This window comes from Alosa sapidissima, chromosome 1, assembly GCF_018492685.1.
Source record: "Alosa sapidissima isolate fAloSap1 chromosome 1, fAloSap1.pri, whole genome shotgun sequence".
Lineage (NCBI taxonomy): Eukaryota > Metazoa > Chordata > Actinopteri > Clupeiformes > Clupeidae > Alosa > Alosa sapidissima.
In genome coordinates, this window is record NC_055957.1 from 50,794,944 (window position 1) to 50,822,180 (window position 27,237).

The 27,237-nt window shown below is 42.0% G+C and overlaps 1 protein-coding gene across 3 annotated transcripts in view; it reads left to right on the top strand.

Moving 5' to 3' along the window:
- LOC121711134 (corticotropin-releasing factor receptor 2) overlaps window positions 1–27,237 on the top strand; it is a 168,295-nt gene that overhangs the window by 90,998 nt on the left and 50,060 nt on the right. For 2 of the 3 annotated variants that reach the window (XM_042094477.1, XM_042094485.1), the window contains 3 exons: window positions 6,375–6,510; window positions 11,933–11,974; window positions 16,272–19,894. In XM_042094477.1, the coding sequence (XP_041950411.1) occupies window positions 6,375–6,510; window positions 11,933–11,974; window positions 16,272–16,412 (319 nt within the window). In that variant the 3' untranslated portion in view covers window positions 16,413–19,894. Of the gene's footprint in view, window positions 1–6,374; window positions 6,511–11,932; window positions 11,975–16,271; window positions 19,895–27,237 lie in introns of those variants that run through there. The other variant, XM_042094494.1, reaches the window with a different exon arrangement.

A 27,237-nucleotide genomic window follows, 5' to 3' on the forward strand; every position in this document is an offset into this window, starting at 1 on the left:
GACGATGTAAAAAATATATGTTTTGAAAACTAGCATTAAACTGGATTCGATCCCGCAAAAGCAACACACGCGTGACTATCTCCATCCTGATTCCCTACTCTTTGAGCCAACTAATATGTTACGCAAATCAATTAACTATTGTAGGCTACCATTAATTAATAATGTAGGCAACACCCAGGTAACATGTTGTCCAGGCTATCTGAAACAAGGGGTTGCCTCTCATCTACAACAACTGGTTACGTTGGGCTGCTACAGTCGTAGCGTGGTTGTGGTTGATAAACTAAAAATAAAAGATGTATTTGGTGATGACGTTATTGTAGGCCTAGTAGACTTAAATTCTGAGAAATTAAATGGTACGAGAAACGATCTACATAGCGCACCAGACCGGGATGTCTTCAAGGGTTGAATGAAAGGAGTTTGCAAAAATTAGTGTATTTTTCAAGTCAATAAACATTCTTAATTTTCGAATGTCTTTGTCAGGGAACATCTGACTTTTAAAAACCATAGGCCTGGTAGTCGCTCAGACAAGGAGTTATAAGATAAAGGCAATACCATTTGTGTCACCTAATGCAGTTCAGTGAATTAGCAAGATACCATCAGAAGGCAACAATCATAAAGCACAGTGCGCGCGCGCTCTCTCCCCTGCGCATAAAGCTGTCTGCGTGTTGTAGGCTAGATTTGCGTGAGTTCTTTCTATCTGCTTACTTTTGTGAGTTGCGACCACCTAGGCTATGTTATAGACGTTCTATGAGGTACCAGTGTTTAGCTGTGTCACAAAACAATAAGCTTTGTCAGACTACTTTTAAAATGATATTCAGGGCTATATACATTTTAAACATTCGGGGCTGAAGACCCGACAAAGCCTTGCGTTAATTCTTCAGGTGGGAAGTGTCAGGAATTTTCATACGAGAGATGCTCTCATTGGTGGTTAGTATATGAAGTAGGGAATTGACAGCAACATATCCAATCACATTATGAGAGATGCTGAATTTAACATAAACTGCGATGTTTGATTTTAAATGAATGTAAATTTAGCCGGGACTGTAAGCTGTCACACGTGGGTGCTCGATGTTTTCAGTGGGAGCCCGAGAGACGGAGCATCCACGGTATCGGCGCCTATGACAAGCGTATCTCGCGGTTGCATCCATTACAAACAAACATGCAATGTGAACGTCTGGGATTGGGAAGAGCACTAAATGCTCTACTGAATAAGCACAAAGTCAAACCTTTAAATGAAAAACACTCTTTAATAATCAAAAAAATAAACCGCTAATGAAGTAAACTTGTGACCATCAAAAATTGTTTATCGCCTGTAACTCCGTGATAACAGGACGTAACAGGAAGGCATTTGGCTGAGCAACGGAGGTTAATATGCTCTATATTTTGTCCAAATGATGTCTGTCTATCATCGTTGCACTCGGAGAAAACCAGAATGTTTAATTTGTCCTGCGTTTCTTCTACGGCTGCAAACGGGATTCACTCGCAGTTAACCAAATATTTCTTTATTAGGGCAGGGCAGGCATATTTCTGGCTATTAAATTATTTCTAAACCAGTCTGCTAAAGTTTGTAGTGAAGTCTGTGTAGGGTTTTCCAGGCTCCATTTCTTTTTATGAGACACCCTGCTCACTTGAGCCATCTACCGGTTGTTTGGGTTGTTGCAGCGTCACACTGGGAAAATACAAATTAAAGTCGCGTGATACCGCGTGATCCCACGTGCGGACCGCGAGTGAAGCTGGCCAAGTCGAAGCACTGCCCACTGTACAAAGTTGTGGTGAGTTAAGCAGGGGGGTTGGTAACGTTAATGCTGCTAGCAGTGCTAGTTAACATTAGCTAGGCTACTGTAGCCTTCATACTGTATGATTCATATCAATCATTAACCTAGGAATACTTCTTCGTGCATTTAATGAACATTTTGTGTAATAATTCACGGCAAATTATACTGAATATGGTGGTCCAAGAGCAGACCATGCACCAGTCCATGCATCAGCCCGACTGAGCAGTGATGACATCATAGGATGAGTCAGGTAATGTTATGAAGCACTGCCGTTAACGTTAACCGCTTTCACACACACACGATATAAAATACACGATGATAAATATAAAATTCAATATCAAAACACTATTATTTACACGATTACTCCTGAAATAACTGCTATTAACTGCACATTCACTATATACAAATCACTGTTTGGAGGAAAGGGTTCGCGTGCTGTCGCTGGTTGGAAATGATTTAAATGGCAAAATAAATCGCGCTGATTTTGCCTATATTATTCAGTGAGGCGCGGTGGTTTATGGGATGAGTAGTTCCTTCACTCGGAAATGAAAATATGTACCTACCAGTCTTGTACCTTTGACTTTTTTTGGATTTTCTCTTCGTTTTTTTACTCGAAATGATATGTTGTATGCTTATGAGTTATGCCGTAGCTGGTTAGCCTAAGACATGCTGTAAAACTCTTTAGATACGGATTTTTCGAAACGTCAATGGGACAAATGAATGGGAATCTTACATCCGCCACCTAACCGCATTTTGGCTGTGGGCGGGACTGTGCAGCTCTATTCTCGCTGGTGCCGCTTAAATCATGTAGCCTATCACCAGACAGAAATGGTTTTGACATTGTGTGCGCAATGCATTGCGGGCAACGTAGTGTCCGGCTGAGAATAGTTGAATAGCATACTGGCTTCCGCACAACGTTACCCGTGATGAATTGCAGCAGAGCGGGGTAGGCATAGCAACGCCGCGTAGCAGGCAACGACGAGAGCACGGAGGGCTGGAGGAGCGCGAGAGAGAGAGAGAGACAGACCAATGACGAGAGTGAAAGCGCTGCAATTTTTAAAAAAAATGGCTAGTGGAAGTGATGGCACGGAGACTGGTGTACCTTGTCTGTACTGCTGCAAGTTTCATCACTTTCATAAGAAACCCACAATTGCAGTGTCATGAGCAAATGTCTACAATGAGCAGCTTCAAAGAACGTATAGTGATTTCTAGCTCGTAGTGTGAAAAAAAGTATTTATTTGAATATCTCACGAAAAAAGTCAAATGAACTGAACTTTGAACTAGTTCAGAATTAAAATTGTTCTGTTCACTTTGAGCATGTATGAACTGAACTTGAACTAGTTCAGAAAAGCTGTGAACTGGCACAACACTGACGGTTAGACACTCACTGGGGTCTGGAATCTCTGGAGTTTTGGAGAGGGACTAACCTGACTCCGCCAGATGGATTACTTCGTATTTGCTCCGCATATCCATCTGGGACAGATCTGGAAGATGCCAGCAAGGAATGCTCACTCCTCCTCAACTGTGGCTGTGTGGTTGCCTGTAAGGCCACCGAGCTGGACTTTGCTGTACCACATTGTGCAAGTGTGAGGAAGGCTGTACTAATAATGATGAAGAGTGAAACCAAAAATCTTTGAATAAATACATGATGTTTAAGCAAAGTCCTTTTAGGCAAGTCCCTCCACTCTGCAGCCATATTGCAACGCTTTTTTGGCACTCATCGGGCATCCATTTCGGCAGAAATGCGCGTGCGCAAGGCTTCACGACACCAATCTTGCTCCAGCGGTGAGATCACAACACATGATTGGCACAATGTCTTCACAACACACCACATTATTGGCTCAATGTATTCACAACACAGCACATGATTGGCTTAATGTATTCACATGTCAACATTTTGCCGCGAAAGGGGTGTGATTTGCGTAGACAACTGCCATATTGCCGTTACAAACTAAGCGCATGTAGCCTAGAAATTTAGACGCACCCTAGCGGCAGCAAATTACATTTGCTGCCAGGGCTAGTCTAGCAAATCTCCGTTGGCTATGTTATTTGACTAAAATATAATATTGATCCTTAACATGGTGAAAAGCCTAATATACTGTAACTTTTCACTGTGGCATAGTTCTGAATTTGTGTTCTAGGGACCTGAGTATTATTTCAATGTGACTTTTTCAGAGATATTGACAGTTTATGAGCTAAATATGACTATGATACTAGATTTAAATGTACTTAAAATAAGAAGAACATATCAATTGGATTCCTTGTATCAAACAAAGTAGAGAAAATACATTATACAACAATTTAAGACTAAAGGAAGCTGAGATATAACCTTTTCTCTTTTCGGCGAGGGCCATTTTGGATTTTATGGATAACTGCCACTAGGGGGGCTACCCCAACTTGTATCCATGGAATTTTTAAAACCTTAGGTCTATACCTAACACCAGGGCTCCGAACCGGTTCAAGGAACGAAAACGAAAACCAAAAACGAACGGAATTTTACGAGGAGCGGAAATGGAAACGAAAACAAAATGGTCTTCAACTGTTCCGGAACAGAAACGTTATTCTGAAATCCACAAAACCGGTTAATAACGTTTTTTTTTCGTTCTCTATATATTTTATAAAATTTCACAAAAGCATATCCTAAGTGTTCTACTCGTTTGATTGTAGGAAAACAGCCTAATAATTTGATTTCTGCAGTTTGAAAAAAAAAAACGAATAAATGGACCTTTGGTTCAAATGTGTATATTTTGTCTTGCTGTTGTAATGTAACCTATCCGTCTGCCACTTCGGATCTTAGGCCAGCTCGTAGTGTAGGCTACTGAAACTGATTTGGAAATTGTTTGTAGCCTATGCGTAATAGCCTATTTTGCCTGTCCACGCCTTGTCGTTTTAAAGTCGGGATTTGAATTGTTTGCGCAATTATAGCCTATTCTATGTAGAAGAGTTAAACGGGAAATTTGAGATAGGCCTGGTCAGCAACAGACAGGTTTGTTTATAAACAGGGTTGGAACTATAGCGCAAGCCTTTGAAGATCTCCATATAGATAAAACTTAGGCTTGAAACCAGGTAAGGAGTTTAGCACTTTAGGCTAAATCAAGGGGAAATAATGAGTACGTCTATAGGTAAAGTCCACAAAAATAGACTTGATAGGCCCGCCAAACACTGCCGGAACTTTAAGAACGAACGATATTTTGCGTTCCGAACCGGTTCAGGACCGATATGTTGGTGGCGGAACGCATGCAAGAACGAAAACGTTAAACATAGGCCTACCTGAACCGTTCGGAACGGAACGTTTGAAAAATAATTTGCTCTGTCTTTTTCTACCTATTTTTATTTTGTTGGGTTAATATGCCATTAATCCATTAGGACAGTGAAGAGAGTGACACAAAGCAAGTGGGAGAGAGAGATGGGATGGCATCGGGAAATTCCCCCAGTCGGGCGCACACGTGGGCACGTGGACCCAAATGTGGTATAGGCGCTGTAGCCAGTTAGACCACAGCGCCCCCAACTCTAATTTAATAAGTCGAATCAAATTATACTTTATAGGAAGCACAGACGAAAAGTTAATGTGGGAAAAGGCGTGTGTGTCATGAGGTTAAGGTGAGGTACGCTTACTGACAAGAAAAGGCCTACATATGTGTTGCATTACATTTTGTGCTCCCTTTAATAAAACACGTTAAAACAAATTAAAGTAAAATAGATAAGTAGCAAGGTGTACTTCAGTAAGGTAAACCTTTAGAGTTTTCGCAACATGTTAAGAGTCAACGCTGCTGGGAAACCTGGGCCTGATCAAGTGTCAGTAGTGATTGATTGACAAAATTGCATACAGTAACAGATGTTTCAGAGGAGCAAGATTGTTGTTTTCATTGCAAACAGAAATCAAACGTGCACATAGAATGTGTTTCTTCCTCATTTAATGCATATTTCAGCTGCCAAATAAATGCCAAGCAGTGCCATTGAGCCGTCCTGTAGCACGCAGGGCAGAACTGTGTCTGTTTACAGTTTTGAGGGCACTGTGATTAGTCACCCTGAGATTAGTGTCCTGTGCACTGTGATTGGTCACCCTGAGATTAGTGTCCTGTGCATAGGGCAAGTGTGACATCCTCTAGGAGCGCAGGACTCAAAGCCTGCCCATGATCCGTTGGATATGCTCCATGCCACCACCTTATTAAGAATGCCACTTTGCCTGATGTCTGACCTCACACAGTCCCTCTCCAAATTGAGAAACACATACGTTACTTTTTAATGCACAATATTCATAGTCTGTGCTATTGTGATTCAGATCTTCCAAATCCTTCCTAGTTTAATCCTGAAGCCAAATTGGGATATTAACAGCCATCTCCTGTGCTATAAGAAGTGCATTTGTTATGCTGGTGGAAGTTTTACTCCATGACTGCTATTTTTCTTCACAGCGTTATGTTTACCCCCATTTATCGATTTGCTTCAGTTTGTTTCCAGTCCCTCAATGTTTATTACTAAGATTGCAGACAGACAAATCATTGTGACTCCTCTGATGTATGGATGCCTGTACTGTATGTGTAACTTGAAATGAAACAACTTTAACAAATAATGGTTTCTTTCCCATTCTGTTGCTTTCAGGAAAGCTGTGAAGGCCACATTAGTTCTCCTGCCCCTACTTGGAATTACCTATATGTTGTTTTTTGTGAATCCAGGGGAAGATGACATATCTCAAATAGTGTTTATTTATTTCAATTCATTTTTACAGTCATTTCAGGTAAGATGTGTGTTTTTTTTTTCTTGAATCCACGTATGATCATTATGTAGTGACCACTGTAAACAGTAAAAACCCCAAATGATTTTTGAGACGTGTTTAATGATGCCAGGTTTGCACAGTCAGACCATTTTAAAAGTTGTTTAAGAAGTACAATGCTTGTGCACAGCACTCTTGCTCTTTGCACAGTGGCACGTTAAAAGAGAAGCAGTCATGCTGCATGTCGCAGTTGGGGTCACAGGGTTAATGCTGCCGAGAGAACCCATCATAAACACACGTGGGGAGGTAAGCGCTGTAGAGGCGTGTGATTAGTACTCTTGTGACAGGTAAGAATTAATCAGCGCACCCTGGGGTACATTACAGTTAGCTTCCATCACACGTGTGGGAGGGCAACTCTTCAGCCATTTTACTTTATTTATGTATTTATTTTCAGAGAAAAAGAGGGAAAATATGTGTGTATAAGAGAGCTAGAGAGAGAGAGAGAGAACGAGAGAGAACAATCACCACTCAGGCACCATGCGTAGGATAAAGGTCTGTGCAGAGTACAGGGTAAATTACATCATTGCTTTTAAAAACTCTCCAACATGTTGAATAGCCTACACACCTTTCAAGGACATGTTAGCAAGCACAGATGTGGCAGCATCATAGATGATTCAGTCTGAATAATTGAGAACAGTTTGCCCCATTAAGATATAAATGCACTGCATCAGCATAAGCACTGGTATTTTGTGAGGACAGAATGAGTAAAATGGGTTTGACACAATTCATCTTTGCTGCAAAGCAGTGTTCAAAATTGCTTAGCACTTATGTTGTTGTTTGCTGGTTCCCCAGGCGTTAGTAACAAAGTAGGACCACAGCAGCATGCATGACCCTCATCTTGTTCTTGGTTTTTACATGCCTTGAAATACAAATACGAATGCTATTCTGATTAGTTCTGTTTTATGATGCATCATTATGCAGTTGTGTCTTTCATCATACTCTCCCTAAAGCCCGGTGCTGCGCCATTTGCTCTCGTTCATCACACATGCTCTTGGTGAACTGGAATGTCCTGTGCACGTCTATCATGCCACATTACTGGTGTATGATATTTAAGGGATAATAGCCGCCGTGGTGTCCTGTTATACGGAATTGATGGACGAGGGCGAGAGGCAAGGAACTCCCCAACGTGCAGCTGAGGGGCTCTTTCTTCACTGTTGTTGGCAGTCATGGTTATTTGCATAATTCTCCACTGAAATATGTTATTTGCAAAGCAGATCCTAACCCCATTAAGCTCAATGACCACTATCTTTGCCAGATAAAAAAAATTATGTATCCCCCTTAAAGGCATCTATTTTTTATATGACTGTGCCAATGAGCAAAAGAGACCGATTTTCACTTGGTCTCCTTTGTGAGCGCAGTCTTTGCTGAAGTAGGCATGTTATACAGGCTATCACTCAGCACAGCAACCCCAAAAACCTTATTCAGTTCAAGCTGCATTTTATATAAATATATACAGTGTTTCCCCTAGAAATTTTTCCAGCAGCGGTGCTGTTGATCGTAGGAACCCCCCCCCCAAAAAAAGAAAATGTTGAAAAAATGTCTCCTTAAATGGTGACTTCTGGTGGATTTTTTCAGATTAAGTGTTACAAATTATGACATAACCATCAACACAAGCATTTACAAAGCATGAATATTGCAGTACTTGAACAGGATTATTCATGTTTTTCTTTCACCTTTTTCATTTACATTATTAGTAATTAGCCACTGTACAACTGTACACTGTAGGCCACTGTACAAACTATTACTATTTAGAATTATTTATGATGCATGATACATTCAAAAATAATTGATGTCCTATTTTTTTTTTTAATTAACTTTTGCACAGCACTGTATAAACTATATAGACTTCTCTTTCATGTCATTACACTGTATTGGTGCTATGCAAGTCGAATTGAGTGCCTGTCACTTTAAGGCTGTGACGGCCCATGGGGCTTGCTCGATTCTCACGGTTTTAAGCTAATTTAGTAGCGTTGTTGTGCATGGTGCATAAGAATATGTGGATGAAATGAATTATGTTTTCCATGTCATTTGGTAAAATAAATGCTCAAAAAGCTTTGGTGAGCTCTACAGGAATTACAAACTATCTCTAGATGTAAATGGTTGCGTATCCTATTACTCAGATTCAATTAAACCCACCAATAGGCTAGCTAGACCTTAGTTTCACAGCCTAGGTATTTTAGCAACACAGGGCTTGAAAGCATTGCCTGTATCACAAACAAAAACGAAACACTGCGTGGAATTTATCTGGGAATAGGCTACTGAAGGTAGGGGCGAGCTACCTCACTGGCGTGTTTAATTTGGTTCCTTGGTTAACATAATGTAGGCTACATTTTTTTGCACAAAATTACATCTGCTAATAAACTTAAACATAAACACAAACAAGCATGATCTCCTGTGGAATCCCTGACTGCGCCTTCAACGTTAGCCTACTATTATTTGTTTACGGAGCCCCGGATATGTCATGGGGGGGGGGAATAATAAGTTGTGGCCACGAAATAGCAATTCGTTCCCACAAAGTACTAATTTGTGGCCACGAAATATTAATTCATTCCCACGAAATAGTAATTCGTTCCCACGAAATAGGTAATTTGTGGCAACGAAATAGGTAGGCCTATAGGCTGTGCACTGGACAGCTGGATGAGCAAATCAAGCGCAACTCCTCAAACAGGAACAGTCGCTGTCACACAATATACAGGGATAGTATGGTAGAGTGCTATTTTAGGCTGGGAATGAAATACAAAGACATTTTGAAAAGCCTGGCATTGGAGGGATTCATTATTAGCGAGAGGCATCTCCACAGACTATTAAGAGCCAGGTCCCTGCACCGGCGTAGGTACGACTTGAACGTGTCTCTCCCGTGAACATTTCCATTAAAACATGCATCAGATAGCTGAAGGTGAATCTTCATCCCCCCCCCCCCCCCCCCCTCACTCTCACTTTTTCCCCATCCTCATCTCATCTCACGCCTTCTACCCACACACCCATCACTGTTCCATTTCTTTGTTATTATTTGCATACGCCGCGCGCTGATGAAATCATATATCGGGCACTTCTATCTTTTGTAAAACGTCGTGTCGCAGAGGTGCGCTGACCCGAGGACCTGTGCCGAGATAGATGGACGGTCAGGAGCAACGCCGAGGCTGATGGAGAACCGGGACAAATGAAACACTTTTTAATGAAACGTAATTTACAAAGACATTGTAAAACACTGAAAGTTAATATTTTATCACTAGCAACCTACATCTGTCCTCTGTCAAATACATTTACAGCTCTGAACAAAACCGTTCAAGAGTTATTTAAGGAGAAGTCGAACGTGCGTTATGTTTCATTCGTGCCTCCTGGCTGGGACAAATGAAACAGCATGGGGGACGAATGAAACATACAGCTTAAATTACTGTATGTAAACTTCCCACAACTTCAATATTTGACAACATACCATGAATGGTACTTCAAGTATGTGTTATTTTAGATAGATTGCTGCAGGGCTATGTCTTGGTTCATGTCTGTTAACAACTCATTGCCGTCATGGTGATGCGCGTATTTCACGGTTATGGAAATACATGTAGCATGCACTATGCCATTAATATAGCTAGAATAATGCATGTTTCGAATTATATAATGTTTCTATAGTACAAAATGTTATTTCACTCTGTTTTTATGTGGTTAAAGCCACCACACATCCAAATAAGTGCCCTTCATGACCCACAGGCTGTCAGTCTCCATAGGTTAACATGGCATACCTGATGGCCCCAAATATATTTGCATCTTTCTAAAACTGCTTTTCCATGTCTCACCTGAATAAAATATAGTATAAACACAGATACGTGTGCATTGACTTAGAATAAATGGGGTTTACTGCCTGGTCGGGACAAATAGGTTTCAATCGTCTCCCCATAGACATTTAGCATTATAGGCTGTTTTGCATCCATTACAAACAAACATGCAATGTGAACGTCTGGGATTGGGGAGAGCACTAAATGCTCTACTGAATAAGCATGAAGTCAAACCTTTAAATGAAAAACACTCTTTAATAATAAAAAAAAATAAACCGCTAATGAAGTAAACTTGTGACCATCAGAAATCGTTTATCGCCTGTAACTCCGTGATAACAGGACGTAACAGGATGGCATTTGGCTGAGCAACGGAGGTTAATATGCTCTATGTTTTGTCCAAATGATGTCTGTCTATCACCGTTGCACTCGGAGAAAACCGGAATGTTTAATTCGTCCCCTGTTTCAATCGTCCCGGTTGTACCCTACTGCAAACCAGAGAATTGAGAGCTGGTGGGGAGTGATGAGAAAAGACACGACAGGCTTCTACTGGCGCTCGATTTGCTCACCCAGCTGTCCAGTGCACGTTAGACTATACATATTTCGTGGCCACAAATTACTATTTCGTGGGAACGAATTACTATTTCGTGGGAACAAATGAATATTTCGTGGCCACAAATTAGTACTTTGTGGGAACGAATTGCTATTTTGTGGCCACAACTTATTATTTTGTGGGAACGAATTGCTATTTCGTGGCCACAACTTATTATTTTTTTCCCCCATGACATATCCGGGGCTCCATATTTGTTGACATCAAACCTGAACGAACGGCAGCTGTTCCTGAAGTTCACTTGCGTGTTTTTTTTTTTTTTTAAATTAGCCAACTTTTTTTGCAGTGGCGCTTGAATTCCAAGAGCGTCGCTGCGCCGCTGATGAATACATTGTAGGGGAAACACTGAATATATATATATATATATATATATATATATATATATATATATATATTTTATTTTTTATTATTATTATTTATTTATTATTTTTTGCTCAGTGCAAAAAGAGTTTTGTTTTCCCCCAAAACATTTTATCGAGCTGCGTTTGATGGTTTGCAGAGAGTCCCCTACAGCCAGCTGACGACTCAGTTTCAGGATTTGCCTATTATTTATGGCTCGGCGCTGTCGTGTGTCCGAATGTTTGCCTCCACCTCATTGACATGCCCGAGCAGAGCTGAGAGAAATAAATCTCTCCTTTTTAAGCTGTGCCATGTCAGAAGTTTGCATCCTGGTGTCCCACTTGCATTATGATAGTTAATGCTGTACTGCATTGGGAATGCTCTAGTTCTGTTTGAAATACTGCCCATGCATAATATAACATGTTACAGCTGCACAGATTTTAATGAATGAATCTAAATGTCATATTTCCATATCTAATCATGACTACAGAAGTGTGTTATCTCACGTTGTTTTTCTAAATTGCTTTAGATGACGTGACAGCAATACAGTGATTAGATTAATGTGTATCTCTCCCCACTATGGTTATGAGAGGTCTGCAGTGGCATGGTGTCTGTGTGGAGTGTCTCTGGATGGGCAATAATCCTCTGCTGTTGTTTTTTTTCCCAGGGTTTCTTTGTGTCAGTATTTTACTGCTTCCTTAATGGAGAGGTAGGTAAACAGTGCGAGTAATTTCATGCATGAGTTCACCTGGTGGCAGGTCTGTCAATAAGCAAGGCCAAGAGGACATGTGGAACACATAAAGCCCCTTTACCCACAATGCCTCACCTGCTGTAGCTGGAGTAGGTCAACCCATTATTATCCCAGAAGACATTTAATATGCTGAAACAGAAACACTCACCAGCCCTGTCACTATTCTCTTTATGGGCACATTAGCTGAGATAAGTGGCTTCATATTTTGATTGTTTGTTAATTGTTTGTTTGTTTGTTTGCTTTGATATATTTTGGATCATTTTCATCTACAGCAAGTTGCATGCAAAGAGTGATACATTTGCACACAAAAAAGCATCGTGTCAGCTGAGTTACTGAATTGGAGTTATCCTCAGTTCAGTCATCAGCTGAATTAGAGATCTGAGATTCTATTTTGTATGATGTGCAACATGGCAGGCAAAGCATGCCACGCATAAACTAAAGCTGATTTAACTAGATGTACCGCATAGCGGCACAAAATATGGCCACCACTCCTGTCCTACATAATCTCTGAGAAAATAAATCACGCTTGTCAGTTTGTCTGCATCTCCTACTCCATCCCTTACTCTTGCAACTTTTGTGTATGTAAATGAGTGTGTGTGTGTGTGTGTGTGTGTGTGTGTGTGTGTACGTGCGTGCAAATGTGTGAGTGTGTGCGTGCCTGTGTGTGTGTTTGTGTGTGGATGTTTATGTGAATGTGTGCGTCTGTGCGTGTGGATGTGTGCGTGTCTGTGCGTGTGGATGTGTGTGTGTGTGTGTGTGTGTGTGTGTGTGTGTATTTGTCTCCATCTCCTATAGAGCCGATATGGGATTTTGAAGGCCGATACTGATTTCGATATTTGAGTTTTTCAAAAAACGAACCCAATAACCCATATATCGCCGATAGTCATTTTTAACAAACCCAATGTAAAATGTTCTCCCATAACAAGGTTCTAATCAAGGTGGGGCATTATGTTTTTGAATAGGCCTAACTAGTGTCCTATTAAAAGGCTCTTCATATACAGTAATTTATTTTTTTAAGAAATGAAAGATTAGTAAAGTATGGAATAGAAAGAATAGTAAGAATAAAAGAGGTCTGTGTTCTGTGATAACCACATTGCCACAAACTATATTGTGAGCAGTTTATACTTAATGGCTCTCCCTATATGCAAGCAAAATATTTGACAAGTATGATCAGCCTGTGTAGCCTAAATCATGCTCTTCCTTACTTGAAACACCTTTGTTGAAATGCAAGAAATTGAAGACTGAAACTAGGAAGTAGTCTAGTGGGTGTTTGGGAATGAGTGTTAGCTCAGATGCTCACATTTATTTTGTGTAGACATTTTGTGGTCTTTATGCAACATTTTACAAAGCACTGACAGGGCCACCAAAGACTGTGAGTCAACAGCAGAAAAACCTATTTAGCAAGCAGAAATGTCCAGCCTGGTGTTTAGGATGCATCGTAGCCAGGTACCTACTGTATGCCCAGCTGTATATTCCTAGCTCCTGTCAGTATGGTCAGAAAAGATTGGGATGACAGTCAATAGAGACAATTACAGTGCTGTGGTCAATTTGCTCAGTATAACCACGTTTATGTAGCCTGGAAATCCAGAACCCCCATAGCCTACTCTAGAGTGCGGCGCGGGACAACCTTTGAAAGCTCTTTGCGGGAGCGGGCAGGATGAGAGAGGTGCGTTCGCGGGTGCGGGACAAACCAATGATTTACTGCACTCCCGCAAATTAAATATGTGCGTAAAATTAAATATGGAAATTATTAAAGTAGTGTTCATAACTATAGTTCAGCTGGATGTTCTGTTAGGCAGCATTAAAAAACGGGGTTTAAGCATAACTGACGGATAGCAGGCCTATAGCCTATATTGTCGTTTAGGTGCTGCTCATTGTCAAAACTCGAAATCGAAAGCATGACAGAGGAAGAGGGCACCAGACTAGGCCTACTTCAGTTGTTAGCCTACATTCAGAACCAAGAAACTGATATCTGGAGTCTTTCTCAGGTGTGTGTGCTCCTTTCATGAGACAGAAAGAAAAGCTGAATAGGCTATCCCTTCTGCATGCGGGCTTTAGCAGGCGGGAGCGGGACATCATGTTACAGATGCGGGCGGGAGGGGGACATCATGTTACAGATGCGGGCGGGAGCGGGACTAAAAATGACACATTAATGCGGGAGTGGGACAGAATATTGCGGGAGCGGTATTGAAAAATCAGTCCCACGCAGACCTCTAGCGTACGCCATTGTATATGGGTCAGGATCCGCATTTCTGTTTCTAACTCTGATATTATTAGAGATGCAAGAGCATGGGTCTCCTTAAAAGTGCTTTAGGGGAAAAAACTAAAACAGAGTAGTAAATAAATAAATTACACATGCCATGTAATGCATCAACATGGTAATGTACACATACCATGTTCATGGAAATTTGTTGTTATTTGACCCTAATTGTGGCCATAATGCATTAATAATAAATAGCTGTCATGATCGTTTTTTATCTCTTAAGACTATTAGATTATTACACAGATTGCAGTTTAATACAATTAACGGCTCATTCAAGTATTGTAGTGTATTTGATTTTTTTCAGTCGCTAACAAGCGTTTGTCTAACCAGTTGTCACATTTTCAAAACTCTAAACACAATTAGCACAGCATCTGTCTTTTGTGGCCATACCATTCACACATTTCATGTCGTTTTCACACATATGCAGTCAGTGAACACATTTCCGCAATGCTTACATTTTCTTAACAGACAAGCTATAGGCCTACCTCCCAACAAAACTATGGATTGTTTTTGTAGTATTTACGAATGTTACAACATCCCACAATAGCAAACACAATATTCCAAACCTTAGATACACTATCAAAACCTCTGCTTCTGCTACCAAATAGTTTTATCTCAGGTGCATCGCCTTGGATAATATCAGATGTGATATTGATGAAAACATGTGGCCTAACTCTGAAGATCGCAGAGATTAGATACAGTAATTTTGTGCTTTTTTTAGTTCCACCCCTTTTTATCTGGGCTTCTTGCTGTTGTTTTTTGTTCAGAATGCTCTTGTGTGTTTCATGGATATTTTGTTCACTGTAAGCAATACTGTAAAACTTTTTCTGTTCTATCATACTGTAAACAGTATTTCTACTGTACCTCCTGTAGTAAACAGTAAAGGGGAAAATACTGATTTGCTTTTTACTGGAATGCTTTTGAATGTATATAAGTATAAGTTTATATACTCTTTTGATCCCGTGAGGGAAATGGTCTCTGTATTTATCCCAATCCGTGAATTAGTGAAACACACACAGCACACAGTGAACACACAGTGAGGTGAAGCACACACTAATACCGGCGCAGTGAGCTGCCTGCTTCAACAGCGGTGCTCGGGGAGCAGTGAGGGGTTAGGTGCCTTGCTCAAGGACTGTGAACGTTACATGTGGACATACAGTTCCCAACCAAGAAATTTAGGTTAAAAACTGTGGATAGAGCATGTTTTGCATGCAAATACCTGTAAAACTGAAACATAAAAGTCTATGCCGTTTTCGTAATGTCAACAATAGCCAGTATTTTGAAACCTGGTGTACTTTGATTGACTGCATGTACCTTGTGAAGTGAAAACAAGTGTTATTCTTTGACAGAATAATTTCATTTTGAGTCAGATTTCCAGTGTTTTGGTAAAGTTAGTGTGTGCAGAGAAATACTGTATGTGTTCTGTTTTGAAATGAAGAGTTAGTATATATTTAACAAAATGTGTTTTTGAGAAGAAAATTATCCATTTGGCCAATTGTGTTTTTTAGGTGTGAGTCTGTGTTAAGAGTTTAGAAAAAGTATCTGAAGTATGGGTAAGCACTTGTTAGCGATTGAAAAAAACTGTAATGTAGCCCTATTTGGATCCAGACGGAATCGTTGTTTAAATTGCCCTTAAAGCCCTGGTGCCTGCGGCCATCTCTCTAGAGCCTTCACTGACTGTCCGTGGGAGATGGCTCTGTTCTGCTGTGGATTATTCCGGAAGATGCCGCTTTGTCACGCCGTATTAAAGTTGCATGCTAAAACAGGGGCTTTGAGTCTAGTGAGGGTCAAAGGGCCAGAGACAGGCCTAAGGCCCAGTAACTAAGCAGATCCAGGGATCAAGCCCACTTTATCTCCAGAGCGGAGCAGAGGAGGCTTTATTCCTAGACAGGGATCTATCCATCAACATATTTATGTTAGATGGAAGTGGTCAACAGACATGTGTTTTGTATAATGGAACACCTCTCACCTCTATTTCTTCTCATGCCACAGGTGCGCTCGGCTACCCGAAAAAGGTGGCACCGTTGGCAAGACAACCATGCACTACGGGTGCGGGTGGCGCGTGCCATGTCCATCCCCACATCGCCCACGCGCATCAGCTTCCACAGTATTAAGCAGACCACTGCAGTGTGACGAGTGAGTGAGTGAGTGAGTAAGCGAGCAAGCAAAGGAGCGGCTGAATGTGTCCATGCCAGGAGTCCATACTGCAGATTGGTTGGGAAAAAGCCACTGCACTGTGTGTCTGCCTCTGAGACTTTTGAGATTAAGAATGAACGGAACATTAAGCACTAGGAATACAAATTGACCTTTTTATCCTACAGTTCTCTGTCTCTCTGTACTGTTTCAGACTGTCCAATCCAGTATAATTCCTGCTGTGGCATGCTGCCTGGTGTCATTCTGAGAAATCAGTGCCCATTTGGTGTTTGTGGTCATTCTCAACAAACCCACCATCCATCCCATAAATGTTGGAACTCCAACATCCATCTATTTTTTTACCCGATAATAGCTTCAACAAAAAGCTTTTTGCTCCATTGTCAAATGAATATTACTTGACATCTCCTGATCTTGTAAGATAACACACTGATAATGTAAAATATTGTATACGCTTTTCTTTTCTTTTTTTGTTTTACTTCAGCTAGTTGACTTTGCACACTGGCTGAGAATTGATGCCGAGAGAAAACAACGTGTCTGGCCTTCTCATATGCTCTATCATCAGCAACTAAAATGCCAACACAGTCAGTCTCCACACAGGAAGCCTTCAAAGAGACACAAAGACTTGCCTGCCAATTAGTCTGTGTATGTGCACACACAGGAGGTTTAACAGATGTGGCGGAAGGCCAGGTCCAATGGAACATAGCAAGAAAACTGCCAACGTCACCTCCAGTTGCTTTTAGATCTCACAAACTTTTAACAGCTGTCGTTTATATCACTGTTTCGTCGTCATCGTGTTGAGACTGTGGCAGGGTTATGTAAGCCCAGTGGCCAGTTCATGTAAAGTGTCACCTGAGTTCCGTGCTGCCTGTCTTATTTGATGTTCCTCTTTGTTGTCAAAGCCCCCTGGGCAAGACGGACGTGGATAACTGAGTTGCTCAGTGTGAATCAGGCTGCCCTTCATTTGTATTATTTCCATTATCTGGACAAACGTGTCTTTGATTTTCTGACAGGACGACCCTGAATGCTCTTGTATCACAAAGAGTATTTTTTTAGAAAGTCAAAAGATTGTCTGCGATTTAAGAAAAAGGACGGAGTAGATTAAAGTCTTGTCAGTCTTCAAATCCATCAGTTCTGACTTTAATCAGGGTCAAGGTTAAGCTCTGTGTAAAGAATAGCTTTATTGCAAGTGAACTCTAGTATCACAATAAGGTACAGGATGTCCTCATCAGACCAGAGTACATTTAGTATAGTACACTTGCAGATATCGGAATTCCAGAAAAAGTTATATGTTTTAGTAGTAGTCAGCCCCAATACAAGAAAATTAGGGTTTATCACAGAAGATTGGAAACTAACATGTTTCTAGTTTTAAATGATACACTACTATTGCATTTCCCAAGTAAAGTGGATATATGGATCATCCTGTGTTCCATTCCATTTTCATTCCAGGCAAGATTTTATAGTGAAGGAATATGGACACCAGAATAATGGTGACCCCTCAAATTGTGCATTTAGTATTTAGTTCTTTTATAGGAAATTGATCTTTGAAATCCTAGGTGTCTGACAAGGTTCAATGTTAACTATCTCGGACTTACAGTATACACAGTTTAGATTCATTTAAAGCCAATATTCAATGCTTGAGTTCTTAACAGCCAAACAAGTTTTGTAGACTTTTGCCCTTTTATTTAATTATGTAAACATGGCATTTCATAATCATAATCACTACAGAATTTTTTCAGTTAGTCATAGCTTTAAGTGTCCGTAAAATCCTAGCAAACATTTCTGAAGGCTTCTGCACAGTGAACTTCCTCTGCCTGATTTCCTCAAATGTCCTGGTATTTATTATATTGCAAGTGCAAGTCATTGTGTATGGAAGCCCAAAGTTGTGAGATCAGTTCAAACTTATATAATGGCCCCATTTTGTTGAGATCTTGACATGTTTCTCAAGAACTCTGTTTTCTATATCTGCATTTGGGCGCCTACTGTATATCAGGGACACGTAACCAAGAAGACGGCTTGTTGGCAAAGTGAGCTTGACGTTGCAACAGAATATATTGATGATAAGTTTCCCAATGGGGCCTTGGGAGACTAGGTTTCTAATGTGTCATACAGCTGAATTAAAACAAACCTTGATTAACTTTCTCATCATAAAAGTAAAAGCTATGTGCTTGGTGTTTGACTATAGGTCCATGTGAAGTCATCCAATACCTCAAATAGGTTGACGTTTCAAACAATCCAAATAGGTTGTCATATCCCGAGGTTTCTCATGTGGATTTTCTCTCAAGCAAGACTATACATTTCAGCCACCTAGAGCATTAGTATTAGAGTATTAATTTCTTATGGGTAAACAGTGTTGACCTATAATTTTCTCAGTATTTCAAATTATTTAATTATGTCATTATTTCAGGAAAATAGTGTTTCGAAATGTTGAGATCTCAAGAAAAATATAGTAACTAAATATTTCACCAAAACGGGTTCACGATTCAAATGAAAAGTTGATGGCAGTGTAGGGCCACCATAATCCTTTACTTAGACACAAAGGAATGTCCCCAAGCTCTCCTCACTCAGGTGCATGGAGTATGAAAAAACAAAAGCAGCCTACTGTGGGCTGCTTTGTGGATTAGTGGATCAAATTGTTCCTTCTGCCCATTCTAGCATTCACACATACATTACCAGCAGGACAATACTGTAGGTTGTACATATGTAATAATACCTCTTGTTTTATATTAATTACTAAATACTGTGAAGTGTGAAATATCTTAATTTATCAAACTAAAGAGATGTGGAGTATGGGAGTCCCCAACTTCTTTTTGTTTTTTTTTGTTGACTCAGATCACCATTACTGTACATAATGCACTTTTATGGATAATGAAAAATCAACTATTCCACCTATTTGGTTCGTCTGGATCCTGAGGGTGCCTAGGGATGCTCAACACATCATTAGACAAGTAAACAAAGAAGAAAACATTGACCTACATGATGTAAACTTCAACAGAAGGGAAAAATAACAATATTGAAGACAGTCCAGTGCAATTCACAGTCACTCCACATAAAACAACCAACAAGCACTTGTACTCTCCAAGCCTTGCTCTGATGTTGTGTTGTGTATTCTAAGGCCACCAATGAGTCCCCACCAAGGAGTAATTGGACCAAAGATGTTAGGTATGCAGTACATATACTAGAATATTAGCTATTGTATGTCTACTGTTGTACACATTGAGAGTTCCATTTACTTTAATGATACGACACAATGATACTAAACTAGTATCTGTGACAAAGTGTCTCAGTCATTTTTCTAAGATGAAACAATGTACTGTGTCTGTCTGTCAGTGAGTAGGTGTGTATAATTGCATCTCATCTAGTTTGAATAGAAATGCCATTGTTGCCTTAAACAAATATAAAACATTGTAAATATAATGTTTGTAAATTGTGTATTCATGTGATGGTGTTGAATTTCTACAAGAATATAAGTCAATAAATTAATAAGGTCAGCAATGTTTTGTGTTGTTTTTTGCATTCAGTTCTAATTTTTTGTCAAGCATATTAAGCCACAGGTGAAATCTATGCCATTACATTTGAGATATGATCTGCCATTGAAATCTGGTGAACAAATACGATTTGATGCACTTATGACAGAAAAAAATTGGAACCTCATTCTTTTAGCCTGGAAGCCAGACTTCGCAGAGAGTACTGTAGGGAAAAGAAATCGAGCGGAAGTGCGTAGGCAGGCCGAGGCCAGGCTAGCATTCTTTGGCATGTATACTTACACTCTAAAAAATGCTGGGTTGAAAACAACCCAAATTTCAACCCAGCCGCTGAGTAAAATGGGGTCCAACACAGCATTAGGTTATCTTAACCAAGCAAATTGGGTTACTAAATTTAACCCAACAACTGGGTTGAAAATTAACCAATATGTTGGGTTATGTTGACACAACTGTTTAGTTAAAGTTACATAATGTTTGGGTTATGTAACCAAATCCCATAAAATACTCTGCTTGTACAAACTTTTAATAACTCAAAGTTTGTATTTACTTACTTGAAAGTCACACCTTCTGTTAACAGCTTTAGGCCTGATATCATTTAATACAGTCTATATTAAATGGCCATCAAAAGCCATGCAATAAAATAAAACAGTTCGACATCATTATTTATTTGATAGTTTTCTTTATTTTTAAATAGATAGCCTAGTATAAAATGCATGTGATACTTCCATGAAGGCAGGCATATTTCAAAGTCCGTTTTGGGGGTCAGCCCTGTCAATCAAAGAAAAAAAAGTGAATTTTAAGCCTACAGAACTTTTAAATCAAGACTTTCATGAACCATTACCAGTGAATAATGTTGACAGACATAAAAATCCACCATACAAAACGTGCATTTATGTCAGATGAGCTTGATAACACCAGAGAATGTCTAATAAGGGGAGAACTGCCACTCTCGGAAAACTTCCGATTTCTGAACTGTTAGCAGTTCCTCCTGTGGTTCCACATGAGGGTCTATGGAGCTGTACCCCTCAAAATCCACTTTTCTCGGGTTATAATTTTTTTTCAAGTAATTTGAATATTGTATTCGAAAGGGGAGGCAAAGAAAATACACTTGGTTGAGTATTATATTTTTTAAAGTCACTTAATTGTTCTAAAAAGCCTTTCAAACGTGTCAATGACGTCATTCATTAGCACAATGCTAGCGTGTTATGGGCAACAACGACCCAACCTGTAAGAAATCAAAAGGACATAAGTACTCGTTCATTTAACTTTTGACCTATAACCCATGTTGAAGTTATACAAACTACAATCAAATCTGAGATTTGTCAACGACAATCAGGTGAAAGAGACAAATTTAGCCGTCTAGCTCCATTGACTCCCATTTATTCTGCACTCATGGCGATCGCCCCCAGTGGAACTGCAAGCACAATTCGGTACAATGGGACTTAATACGGAGTGGCCAGGCTCTCCGTAGACGGGCTCTGATAACACTAACATTAGCCTACCATTAGCCTAACACAGGGGTCGGCATCCTTTTTTGCCTGGAGAGCCACTTTTACCAAATGTATTTTTGTTTAATCTCAGAAGAGCCACATAAAGACGGTTACAAGTAAAAGTTTGGATATTTAAGTGTCATCCACTCCACAACACTATTGTCAAGCAGAAGAGCCTGATCAGCTGGAGACTTCGCTCACTGCCTTGCGCAACACAGACTGAGGAAGTCATTCGTCCCCAGGGCCATTGAACTGTTCAATGCATTACTTAAGGGAAGAGGAGAAATAGACTTCTCTGCATAGTCTGTCTGCCTCTTCACCACCTCCATGTCTTGAACTGTCTGTCCACTAGCCACTTTTTACCACTGTCTTCTGCCTCACTGTTTGCGTGCTATGTTAGCACATATGCACAACCCCTCCCTCCATGCCACAGCCGAACTGTGACCACACTTATACCTTCCTTAATATAGTTATACATATATAGATATATAGACTTTATTCTTGCACTGTTGCACTGTTTGACTTACTCATTTGCACCATCTCATTCACACAGAGCTTACCTTACCTTACCTTATGCACAGAGAATAACAGGCTCAGTCCCTGCCTCAGTCATTGCAAGCGCATCTTGTTTGATTAATCACCTACTATGTGGATACTGTTTTTTTTTTTTTTTTTAGAATTGTGTTATTTAGTATAATTTGTATTTTAGTATATTTAGTATTTATTTATATTCTACTGTCCTTATTGCTTAGTTGTGTTTTTTATATTATACAGTATACTTTTAATTACGTTCTGCTGTTAGTGAATGTGTGTGTTGTCTGTATGCTACTGTGACCGTGAATTTCCCCTGGGGATCAATAAAGTATCTATCTATCTATCTATCTATCTATCCAGTTACTTTCATTCAACAGTGAGCGCAGGTTTGTCTTTATATTTTTCATATGTGAGAAATATTTCTCACATGCAAGTGGAATAGGGTTAACACAGCAATACTAACTTGTTGCAGTGCGATATATAACGGGCAGTTCATTTCGCGTTTTCAGAATCAGTCTTCGCTCGCAAGCTGTGGCCGCTGACGTTTCCTTTTTGACATTTTCCTTATCTAGCCTACAGCAAACGCATAGGCTACATCAACAATAACAATTAAAGACAAGTGTTCTCGTTGACTGAAATGGTGATTTTGTTTGATATTGACATATCAACGAACCGCGAATGTACTGTAACAAGCAGGCTACGGTTGTGCAGTCAAGTGAGGTGGGAACTTATATACATTTCTCAGATAGACCTAGGCCACGAACTAAAATAAAATACATTTTAATTAAATAGGTGTCGTGGAAATCATCCACTTTCCAAAACCTCCAATCCAACTAGCACTCTGATGTCAAAGACCCGAAGGAGAACACCAAGACGAGAGAAGCTGAAGACTGTTGATCCTTTATTCACCGTATTGCAGTGATAATACAATCCAAACAGAGTCAGGACTGGACCGTCAGGCAATAGAGTGGTGAGTGGCAGCTGCTACCCCGATGAGATCTGATCTGAATGTGCCTGAGCTCTCTCCTTTATACTCTCGGGGGCCTGAGAGGCGTTCCTATCCCCAGGAACGTCACCAGGCCCCTTTTAGCCAATCAGAGCGTTTTGGGACCTGAGATATTGGTGGAAACTCCTCCTCATATAGACATTAAAAAATGTGTGTTGCTAGGCAGAATGCATGTGTCCAGGTTCTATGTGTAATCTGTTGCCAGGCAGGGTACGTTTTGATTTGGTTCTATGTGTCACTTCAACATCTGGTTTCACTTCCTCTCTCTGGAAGTCCCTGCTTCTCCTTTTCCGCTAGCCCCTTCTATTTATGAAACACCTTTCTCCCCAGGCCCTGTCTGGTTTACTTCCACTCTTAGCCTTTGACCGTCCAGTCTCATGACTTCCAGTAAATGTTTGCATAACAGGCAGACTACATGTTCCAGTACATTGTTTGCATAACAGCTGCACAAACTATTTCCAGTACATGTTTGCATAACAGCTGCACAATGACTGCCAGTAAATGTTTGCATATTAAATGGAAGGTCTCCTTAATAGACCAGTACACACACAAGCATTATTATTAACTGTGTCATTATTAAATGTGTCTAGATAATATCACCACATATTCCCCCCTTCGAGGCTAAATTAGCCTCGCTATGCAGCATAAGCATCATTTAAACAAAGGAGTGTGTCATAACCTCGTATGTTGTCATGACACCTCAGGCTATGTGCACATGAGCGAGTTACAGGGGAATAGTGTCTACTACTACAAACCTCATTGCGCACGTAAAATCTTAAACCTTATAACTAGTAAATGTGTTGGCATCATTGCCTTTACGAGAGTAAATAACATCGGTAAGCAAGCCCTGAACGCCCAGATCAAGTGACAGAAAGACCAATTCCTTGTTACGAACATATGGCTAGGACCCGAGACGGATTTGTCCCCAAAGCGGCTAATGTGCTAGTCACCTTGAGCATAAAAGGAATTTCATGCAACGGCCATTGGTGCCAAATCGGAGTTACATAACAACTTCATGATCCCACTGTCGCTTGCCCATCCCCTACTGGCTTCTTTAGCAGTAAATGGTATATACGGCCCCTTTCCGGCCTCTATGCGTCACACTACACCCCCCTTTGTTACTCGCATCGTCATCCCCTTTCTCCTCCGGAATCCTCCGGGCATTCACACTAGCGTGAGAATGGGTGAGCACACCGGCCGCAGGCGCGCTACACCGAGGGGACGGGCCGCCACGCTCTGCCTTAGGTTGCCCCTGCTGGCCAATGGGGTCGTACCCGTCCTCGAGCGCTGACCGCGCCACACACCTGCCACACCACTAGGCGGGCCAGGTCCGGCGTGCGGTAACTTGGGGTGAGGTGATCACTTCTAGTAGCAAGCTTTGGTTACGTCTATCCAGGTTTGGATGGCCTTGCAGTGGAGGGCTACACCTCCATAAAACTTGAGTTACCGTCTATGCATAGCGAAGCCCTAAGATGTAAAATTGAATCAGGGTCACTTAAGGCGACTCATTCGTATCAGGTCACAGCCCATAATACCCCTTGACTCTAGTATCTTGACTCTGTCACCTGGGCGTGCAGTCACGTGCCTTGTGAATTACCTGTCAGTGTTGTGTATGTGAGTGCGCGTCAGTGTGTGTGTAGAGGTGGGTGACTCGCAGGACCCCACCCCTACTCGTACATATCCGGGAGAGGAAACTCCGGGGGAGGAAACTCCTCGAAGTCGCTCTCCATTATATAACCCTCGTTGAATTCGCTTTCCATTATTCGTCTCACACTAGTTTGTACTAAAAGGATCCTCTCACTTGCATCCTCCTCGTCCCAGGGCATCCTTACATTTTGGACCACTAGTTGTCTAGCGACCACTTTGGAGCAACCCTTACCACAACATTGAGTAATACAGCAAAACATTCCTACCACTAAGGCTGCTCCAAACAATAACTTTCCCAGAAATGCTACAATTTTACCCCCCCATGACCCAAAGGTGTCCGTTAGCCACTGGGTTACAGGGGCGAAAATATCCGGGATTCCAGCAAATGTCGGTGTCAATCCAGAGTTCTCGTGGGCCTCCCTGTTGACGGCCTTGAGCCTGTTCATCGCGTTCGTGAAGTCATCCATGTTCTCGTCTTCACCTGGGATGTACGTACAGCATGAGTCTGTTCCGACGATTGCGCACACTCCACCTTCCTTTGCCAGCATCCAGTCCACTGCTATCCTGGTTTCCATTGCCATTTTTGTGGTGGCGTTCAGTCTTCTATCAAATGCGTTGAACACATCCATTGTGGCATTCATGAACCGTAGGGCGTTGTAGTGGATGTAGTTGATCCATTGAACATTCTTGGCGATGCCTATGGATGCTCCGTAGACGGGGATGGCAGCTTCAAATCCGGCAAGCACCTCGTCCCGTGCTTTGAACTGTCTCGGGACGTTGTGGGGCTGTCCGAACATGTCCATATATACTCCATCGTTGGCGTCCCTCCGACTTCTCCTCAGGTTCCCTTCTACGGGTGTCTGCTGGTTGTGCCCTGGGCCGGTCGAGTTCAATGTTGCGTCGCATTCTGACCAGGGGACTATGTAGGTTTGCTGGGCCAGGGTGACCCTGGCACACTTTCCCCTCCAGTATTTCGGAAGGGTGTTTCGCAGTCCCCATCGTCTTCCACAGGCCCACCATAAGTCTGCCAGCGGAACATCTCGTTCGTCCCTCCAGTTTACACCCAACATCGTGATGTTTGCTTCGACCCCAATCTTCTTCCCGTTTTCGCTCCTCTCTACTAGGCGAAACAGGAAGCTGTCGGATTCGCGGACCCACTTTGCCGTGCAGCGTCCTTCAAATGCTCCTACATCCTTCGTGCCCCCCTTGACCATGTCTTCATTGGGGGTTACTTCAAAGCATTCAAACTCTACGTCTTCTGGTATTTCATAGAGGCGGTGTGTTTTCCTCGCTACCCTGGCTCCTATGCCTGGGTAGTCTTTTGCACATCTCGCCTCATTTTCTTGGCTCTTGTGCGTTTCCTTTCCTTTTCCTCGTTCTGCATATGAGGGGCCTATACCAGTCCCCCACTTACGTAACTTCTCACTTCCTAATTGCTCAAGACATGCAAAGGGAGACAGCTTGTCTTCTTCGTACTGCCTTCCCGACGCTCGATATACCGCATCCTCTTCTCCACTTCCTGGCGCTGGTAGTATGGCCAGCTTGGGTCTCACTGCTGAGCACACATAACACCCTCCTTCTGGCTTCACTGTCTTTGCTGTGTACTTGGCCCATTGCATCCATGAATTGTCCTCCCACTCCTCCAGAGCGCTTGTTGATCTCTTTCTTCTTTCTTTGGCCTGAGTCCCATCAGTCTGGTTCTTTGACAGGTTTTCTTGAAGCGTGCTTGTACTGTTTTCTGGAAGCGTGCTTGTACTGTTTTCTGGAAGCGTGCTTGTACTGTTTTCTGGAAGCGTGCTTGTACTATTTACATTTTTGCTCTCATTCTTGCCTTGGGTCGTTGCATTGTCCAGCACCGGGATATATTCGTTGCTTCCCGATGCTTCTGACTCTGGGGTGGGCGCCTCATCTCCTGATCCCCCTATGTACAGAATATTGTCCGTGTCTAGGGCACCATCGTCGAGTAGCTCCACTCTGTCCCCTCGCAGAGCGTTATTGGGGGCGGCAGTCCGTACCCCCTCCGTCGCTTTCGTCGTCCTCTGGGAATCTCTGGAGGGGCCAATCGATGGCCTCCTCGAAGCCCCCCGTCCAGTGGGCATCGAGGGAGTCGTCCAGGCCGATTCCTCGGAGTACCTGTCTTGTCTCTTGGCTGGTCCCTGGGTGGCCGTCCCCGAAGTGGGGGCCACCCGTGGTGTGCCCTGAGTCCGTCGGCCTCTCCACAGGCTCCGCAGGAAGTTGCGAGCCCTGCCGAGGAGGTGTCCGGGGGGGAGGCGTAAGGACAGCGGGTAGCCTGAGCGCGTCGAGGGCCTCGGCAATCTCTGCGGCGGATGGCTGTGCTCCAGTCTGGTCGTCAGCGGGGGCGTCGGCTGGGTATGGGTAATCCCAGTCGGCGTAGAAGTCCCCAAAGTCGATGGTGTCGTTCCCTTGCTGGTGTGGTGGTGGCGGTGGCGGCGCCCCTTCCTCTGACCTCGGCGTTTCTTCGGCGTCACTCCCCGCGAGGTCGGGTGTGGTCGTGGCCCGAGAGTGGGCTGTGGGGTCAGCTGGTGGGTCACCGCTGGTCGAGGCGGTGGCAGGTCTGGATACTTGGGATTCGGGAGTGGCTCCCACCTCAGGTGGATGTCGCCTTCCCATCCTCGAGCCTGGCT